The sequence below is a fragment of the Moschus berezovskii genome, chromosome 8 (assembly GCF_049115385.1).
Source record: "Moschus berezovskii isolate FMDL1 chromosome 8, NW_MosBer_1.0, whole genome shotgun sequence".
Classification (NCBI taxonomy): Eukaryota; Metazoa; Chordata; class Mammalia; order Artiodactyla; family Moschidae; genus Moschus; species Moschus berezovskii.
In genome coordinates, this window is record NC_142467.1 from 101,484,939 (window position 1) to 101,493,189 (window position 8,251).

Sequence of the window (8,251 nt, forward strand, 5' to 3'; positions counted from 1 at the left end):
CTCCTTCTCGAGACAGTAGAGCTTAACTCCCCCGCTCTGGCTGAAGGCTGGGAATGTTCTCTTTCTGGACCTGAGTAACGGATGCAGAAGGCTGTTCTGTTTGTGAAAATCCTTCCAATATCCATGGATGGTCTGGGCACTTTTCTGTATGCATGTCACACTTTGATAGAAAGTGCAACTTGCTGGAATGGAGGGGAAAAAAAGGAAAAAAAAGAAACAGATTCAGTTTTGATTCAGAGATTCAGTTATCTTTTTCAGAGATACCCTGTTGGTATAAAAACTAATGAAAACCAGGACTTCCCTGTGGTCCAGCGGTTAAAAATCCTCCTGCCATCGTAGGGGACACAGGTTAGATCCTTCGTCTTGGAAGATTCTACATGCTGAGGGTCAACTAAGCCCATGGGCTACAACTACTGAGCCCCTTTTCCGCAAGAAAAGCTACCACAATGAGAAGCCGAGCACCACAACTAGAGAGTAGCCCCCACTTGCTGCAACTAGCGAAAGCCCAAGAGCAGCAACGAAGACTCAGGACAGCCAAAAATAAAATAAAAAATAAACTAATGAAAAGCAGGGAATTCCCTGGCCAGCCAGTAGTTAGTACTCTCACTGCCAAGGGTCTGGGTTCAGTCCCTGGTTGGGGACTGAAGATTCCACAAGCCAGCAGCCAGGTGAAAATAAATGAAAAACAGAATTTATGACAGCTGAAGTCAGGATGATGGTTGGTTACCTGGGCATGGAAGAAGGAATTGTGATGGGGGTGGGGGTGGGACATCAGTGGTGCTGGCACTGTCCTCCCTGATCTGGGTAATGATGACACGAGTGTTAAAAAATCACTACTTAAAATAATATATTCATTTATTTGGTCGTGCAGGGTCTTAGTCACAACACGCGGTATCTTTCAGTTTCAGCATGCGACCTCTTAGTTGCCACAGGTGGGATCTAGTTCCCTGACCAGGGATCGAACCCAGGTCCCCTGCATCCGGAGCCTGGAGTCCTAGCCACTGGACCACCAGGAAAGTCTTTGACTCATTATTATTTTTTTAATTGCACAAATTGCAATTTTTTTTTTCACATTTTGGTGGTGTCCTCAGTTCAGTTCAGTTCAGTCGCTCAGTCGTGTCCGACTCTCTGCGACCCCATGAATCACAGCACCCCAGGCCTCCCTGTCCATCACCAACTCCCGGAGTTCACTCAAACTCATGTCCATCGAGTCGGTGATGCCATCCAGCCATCTCATTCTCTGTCATCCCCTTCTCCTCCCACCCCCAATCCCTCCCAGCATCAGACTCTTTTCCAGTGAGTCAACCCTTTGCATGAGGTGGCCAAAGTATTGGAGTTTCAGCTTTAGCATCAGTCCTTCCAATGAACACCCAGGATTGATCTCCTTTAGAATGGACTGGTTGGATCTCCTTGCAGTCCAAGGGACTTTCAAGAGTCTTCTCCAGCACCACAGTTCAAAAGCATCAATTCTTCGACGATCAGCTTTCTTCACAGTCCAACTCTCACATTCATACATGACCACAGGAAAAACCATAACCTTGACTAGAGCTGGCTTATACTGACTCGTGAGAACTGATTAATAACTTTTCAGGAAATTGGCTATATCACACTAATATCATACTGGTAACTTGAAACTGGCCAGAAACCTGTAACTGCTACAAATCAGGACCTTTTTGTTTCTGGAGAGTCCTTTGAGTTTTGGGGTTTTTTTTTGCCTTGTTGTTTTTTCATATTTTTAAAAATTGAACGATAGTTGATGCACAGTGTTGTGTTAGTTTCAGGCGTACATACATATATATGCACACATATACAGATGTGCGCTGTGCTTAGTCTCTCAGTCGAGTTTGACCCTTTGCGACCCCTTGGACTGTAGGCTGCCAGGTTCCTCAGTCCATGGGGATTCTCCAGGCAAGAACACTGGAGTGGGTTGCCGTGCCCTCCTCCAGGGAATCTTCCTGACCCAGGGATTGAACCCAGATCTCCGGCATTGGAAGCGGATTCTTTACCGTCTAAGCCACCAAGGAAGCCCATATAGATATACATTCTTTTTCAGATTCTTTTCCCTTGTAGGTTAGTTATTACAAAATATTGAGCATAGTTCCCTATATATAGTGGGTCCTTGCTGGTTATCTATTTTACGTTTTGAGCGAGTTCACTTCCACTTTTCACTTTCACACATTGGAGAAGGAAATCGCAACCCACTCCAGTGTTCTTGCCGGGAGAATCCCAGGGACGGGGGAGCCTGGTGGGCTTCCGTCTATGGGGTCACACAGAGTCGGACACGACTGAAGTGACTTAGCAGCAGCAGCAGCAGCAGTGTATACATGTTCCCCTGGAGGAGGCCATGGCAACCCACTCCAGTATTCCTACCTCAAGAATCCCATGCACAGAGGAGCCTGGCGGGCCACAGTCCATGGGGTCGCACAGAGTTGGACACGACTGAAGTGACTTAGCACGCATGCATTCGGGCTGTATATATTAATCTCAACCTCCTAATTTATCTCTCTCCTACTCCTAGGATGACCATAAGTTTTTCTTCTATTTTGTGCGTCAATTTCCATGTGTAAATAAGTTCCTTTGTATCTGGAGAGCCCACTGCTAAACATTGCCCCTCACATGACAGTTCCTCTCTGAATGGAGTGGGTAGCCTTTCCCTTCTCCAGGATATCTTCCTGACCCATGGTTCAAATCTGGGTCTCCTGCGTTGCAGGCAGATTCTTTACCATCTGAGCCACCAGGGAAGCCCATATACGTTATCAGCTGAACATATGAAAATTATTTTTTTAATTATGGTAACCTACACACAATATGAAATGTATCATCATAACCATTTTAAGTGTCCAGTTCAATGAACTAAAGTACATGCACAAGGCTGTGTAACCATCACCACCATCCATCTTCAGAACTCTTCATCCTGTGAAACTGAAACTCTGTCCCCATAATTTTTTTAAAATTCTTTAAAAATTTTCCCTGGAGGGAGAGATAAACTAAGAGGTTGGGATTGAGATAAACACACTACGCTAAATAAAAGAGATAACTAATAAGAACCTGCTGTATAGCACAGGGAACTCTACTTGATGCTCTGTAGTGAGGAAAGAATCCAAAAAAAGCAGTGGATATATGTATATGTATAACTGAGTCACTTTGCTGTATACCTGAAACTAACACAACATTGTAAATCAACTATACTCCAATAAAGACTTTTTAAAAACTTTTTTTTTTTTCCTTTTGGAGAGCATGGGCTCTGGAGCCAGAGGCTCTGTTTAAACTTCAGTCTCCACTCTCACCTGCTAGCTAGCCTTGGACACCTTATGGCACTGCTGTTTCCTCATCTGTAACATGGAGACAATCTTAGTCCTGATCTCATAGTCCAGTGGTTCTCTAAAGTGTGGTTTCTGGAGACTTCCCTGATGGTCCAGGGGATAAAACTCCACACTAGCAAGGCAGGGATCCCAGGTTCAATCCCTGGGTCAGGGAACCAGATCCCGCATTCACAACTAAAGAGTTCAGAGGACACAACTATTAGTAAAAAGATCCCACGTGCTGCAGCTAAGACCCAGGGCAGCCAAATAAATAAACTTTTTTTAAAAGTGTGCTTTCTGAACCAGCAGCATTTGCATGGCCCAGAAATGTGTTGCCAATGCAGATTCTCAATAGGGCTTCCCAAGTGGCTCAATGGTAAATAACCCACCTGCCAATGCAGGAGATTCAGGAGATGTGAGTTCAATTCCTTGGTTTGGGAAGATCCCCTGGAGGAGGAGGTGGCAACCCACCCTGAAGGAAAGCTACACAGCTCAAAATAGCCTGGAGTTAAAACTTCCCTCCAGGTCCTCTCCACCATTCTATACAGAATAAAGAACTTTCTCCCCCGAAGAAAGGAATGGATATTAATATTGATTATGTTCAGCTCCCAGCTGATCCCAGTCTCTGGCCCATCTCAGGAATTCCTTACCCCAGTTGCTGAAAGCTAACTAATCAAAAATAATCATGAGGAAAAACAGACCCCCTCAAAATGATGCATCTCTGCATATATATGTTTTCTATATATACCTACTCTCTTCTCGACTTACCGCAGCAGCCCACTAATCTGACTGCTGCCCCTTCTCGCCTCATTAAAGGTGATCTGTTCCTGTAAAGTGCCGGTATTGTTTTTGTTTTTCCCTCGAACCTTGCCTTCTCTAACTCCCTTTCCTTACACACTCCAGTATTCTTGCCTGGAGAATCCCATGGACAGAGAAACCTGGCCGGCTACAGTCCATGGGGTCACAAAAGAGTCAGACACAACTGAGCACGCAAACACACACAGATTCTCAGACGCTCTGCAAATAGTGCCCAGTGATCTGTATTTTAACAAGCCCTCCAGATTCTGAGGCTTGCTCAGATTTTGAGAACCATTATCATAGGTTATGGAGAGGATTAAATTGATTAAATAATATCTGAAATATTTAGAGCAGTGCCTGTAACCCACACAGTGTAAGCATTCACTATTGTTATTACAGAAGACACCCAGGACCCTAGCAGTAGGGTGGTAATGAGGGGCTGGTTGTGCCCTCCCTCCCGGTCTGGTGGGGGCCTGGGTTCCTGCTGATAGCTTACAGTGAATGGTGTCGGATTCATGATCTCCGAAGAAGATTTAGCTTCGGGACCAGGTACTAGGTTGATCACTAAGAGCTGTTGCATAGCAGAGTTTTATTAAAGTGAAAAAGAGACAGAGAAAGCTTCTGACATAGACATCAGAAGGGGAACAGAGAGTGCTCCACTCGCTAGTCTTAGTAAGGGAGCTATACACTTTTCAACTGGTTATTAACAATAAATCAAAAGAATGTCTCAAGGTTGTAAAGGTCTTACCAGATGCACTCCCACAATATACATTTCCTAAAATGATAGGATTAGTCAGAAGGTTCTCAAGAAGGAGAAACATGTCCTCCAGCAGGATACATTGTTGTTATATAGTCGTTGGTACCGAGTTTAAGGAAAAACATATCCTTGAGCAAGATGAGTTGTTTTGTTGTGCAATCATCAGTTCAGGAAATGGCAACCCACTCCAGTGTTCTTGCCTGGAGAATCCCGTGGACAGAGGAGCCTGGTGGGCTGCTCTCCATGGGGTCGCACAGAGTCAGACACGACTGAAGTGACTTAGCATGCATGCATGCATTGGAGAAGGAAATGGCAACCCACTCCAGTACTCTTGCCTGGAGAATCCCAGGGATGGAGGAGCCTGGTTGGCTGCCTTCTATGGGGTCGCACAGAGTCGGACACGACTGGAGCGACTTAGCAGCAGCAGCAGCTCAGAGCTTAAAGGAAAAAACGTTTGTCTTTTTCTCCTCCTTGAGAACTCCAGACCCCTATATCACCCTTAAGAACTCCAGACCCCTATATCACCCTTAAGAACTCCAGACCCCTATATCACCCTTAAGAACTCCAGACCCCTTTCTCCTCCTTGGGGACCCCGGACTTCTTATCAACCTACCTAAGAATTAACTCCCTCACTGGTCTCTGCTGAGCGGAGGCCTTCTCACCTTTCTCTGTTGAAGATGACAGCCGGTGATGACAGCTGGGCCACATCACCCTATTCCTTCGAAAGGTTATCGCTTGGTCCAGGAAACGGGAAAGGTCAGGGTTTGGTGGGGGGGCATGCCCACCTCCCCTCTGCTGATGGAGATAAAGGAGATCACTCAGTTCCTACAGGACAGGAGGGGGAAGCTAAGATGTATAAATGAGGGGCCAGGAGGCAGTAGAGGCACCAAACACCAGGAAGCTGCCTCGCTGTGCCCGTTCTTGCATCTCAAGCAGCCCTGTCCGGCATGGTCAGACACTTGATGCTGCTGCTGCTGGCCGTGGGGGTGCTGGCTGGGGAGCTGTTGCCGAGGATCGAGACCCGGGCAACACCCTACGGAGTGAAACTTTGCGGTCGTGAATTCATCCGAGCAGTCATATTCACCTGTGGGGGCTCCCGGTGGAGACGTGCCCGCGACGCTATGGGTAAGGCTGGGAAGGTAGTGTGTGTGGTCGCGGGATTGATGGGTCATGAGGTGGGTCCCGGAAACCAGAGACGGACGTGAGATGAGGGGCTGGGGCAGGAAGGTCCCTCCTGCACCACATGCAGCTGGGGAGATGGGCCAGGCCCTTGAAGCGGTGCCAAGGCTGAGGGAGCCGGTTGGCAGAGCTGAGATGGGGGTAGGGGGGTGGGCGGCAAGCCATCTGAACCAGCTAGAAGTCTGGGACACCTGCTATGTGTGAGCCCTGTGTTAGGCAAGGCTGCTGTTTGCCCAACCCTGGTCAGTGCCATTCAGAGGCCGAAACTGAAGTGTTTTTCAAGCCTTTAGGGAAGGGAGTAAGAGGAGTGTGGTGAGTGCAAAGCTAGATTTACCAACTAATAGGTGACCCTCCTACCAAGTTGCTTTTCTTCCCTGGTCAGCTTTATCTGCAAAAAGAAGGCACAGCTCCTATATCTTGCACATTTGTTAAGTGGCAAAACTGAGTCTAAACTGATTAGGACAAAACTGAGTGCTTACCGTATATCAGATGCTATTTTAAATTTGTTATTTTTTAAATGTATATTAGTTAAGTCATCTACTCTGTATGAAACTCTACAAGGTAGAAATTTGTTTTTTTTTTAATTTTTTGATGTGGACCATTTTTAAAGTCTTTATTGAATTTGTTACAATACTGCTTCTGTTTCAAGAGGCACAGGGAATCTTAGCTCCCTGACCAGGGATCAAACCTGCATTCCCTGCATTGGAACGCAAAGTCTTAACCACTGGATCGCCAGGGAAGTCCCAGGAGTTATTATTATCCCCACTTTCAGACAAGGAAGCTGAAGCTCAAGGATGATAACTGGACTAGGGCTCAGTCAGTTCAGCTCCCAGACATGTGTTTTTCACCATCAGGTCCTCAATAACTAAGCAGGAGGGGAAAAGCTGGGCTTCCCCGGGTGGCGCTGCTGCTGCTGCTGAGTCGCTTCAGTCGTGTCCGACTCTGAGCGACTTCATAGACGGCAGCCCACCAGGTTCCCCCGTCCCTGGGATTCTCCAGGCAAGAACACTGGAGTGGGTTGCCCTTTCCTTCTCCATCCCAGGTGGCGCTAGAGGTACCCACACCTTCCTGAAAAGATGCAGGTTTGATCCCTGGGTTCGATCCTTGGGTCGTGAATGTCCTCTGGAGGAGGGCATGGTAACCCACTCCAGTATTCTTGCCTGGGGAATTCCATGGACTGATGAGCCTGGCAGGCTATGGTCTATAAGGTTGAAGAGTCGGACACAATTGAAGTGACTTAGCACGCAGGGGAAAAAGCTATGACAGAAGAGGAAAGTCAAGCTCAGTGAGGTTAAGCTGCTCATCAAAGAGGGAACCCACGTCTGAGCAGAATCAAAGTCTACGCTCACGAGGCTTAGTCACACTCAAGAACAGAGAAGTAGCTGGGCCAGCCCGGAGCTGGGACTCTGGGTGTGACCCAGTCCTGAGCACTAACTCTTCTCGTCTTTTGCAGAAGATGCCTTCCCAGAGGTGGACACTGACTTGGAGAGTGAGCTGGATGAGGCAGTGGCCTCCAGCGAGTGGCTGGCCCTGACCAAGTCCCCTCAGGCCTTCTATGGGGCCCGACAAGGCTGGCAGGAAACCCCAGGGTCTCTGCGGAGCAGCCGCGACGTCCTGGCTGGCCTGTCGAGCAACTGCTGCAAGCGGGGGTGCAGCAAGAGTGAAATCGGCAGACTCTGCTAGAAGTGGAACTGGGCAGCAGGGGCCTCCGGGGTGAATGCCCCAGCCCTGCCATCCACCTGACCGGTGTCCGGCTGGGCACTTGTTCCTGCTCCCTCATGCATTCATTCATCAGCAAGTCACAGAGGTCCAGCACTGTGGGCTCAGAGTCCTCCCCACCCAACCCCGATCTCTGAGCAGTCCATCCAACCCCTGAGCAAGCTATGCCCCAACCTGGCCAAATGGGGACCCTGACATCTGAGCAGCCCATATGATGCCTTTCCTGGCCTATTCTGTCTCCTACTGTCCCTACTTAACCCAAACTGGCCATACTCAGACCCTTGCCCAAGCTGTGACTCTCTCCTGGCCCACCTGTGGCCACTCGCCAGCCCAAATTTTACCCCCACCCCATTCCAGCCTTCCTGCCTGCCAGCCCCTCTTCCTCCAACCCCGTCCGCTGGGGGTGTTCTAAAGCTGTAGACCCCAGGGTGGAGGGACTCCTGGGTTTTCTTCATATTCTGGGGTGGGAAGTTCAGTGTGTGTGTGGTGGGAACGG

General features: G+C 48.3%; 1 protein-coding gene across 1 annotated transcript; it reads left to right on the forward strand.

The window, feature by feature from the left end:
• The first annotated feature begins 5,383 nt into the window (after positions 1–5,383).
• RLN3 (relaxin 3) lies at positions 5,384–8,241 on the forward strand. Its single transcript, XM_055429847.2, has 2 exons — positions 5,384–5,982; positions 7,490–8,241. The coding sequence occupies exons 1-2, from the start codon at positions 5,805–5,807 to the stop codon at positions 7,717–7,719; spliced, it is 408 nt and encodes a 135-aa protein (XP_055285822.1). The 5' UTR covers positions 5,384–5,804; the 3' UTR covers positions 7,720–8,241.
• Positions 8,242–8,251: the final 10 nt, after the last annotated feature.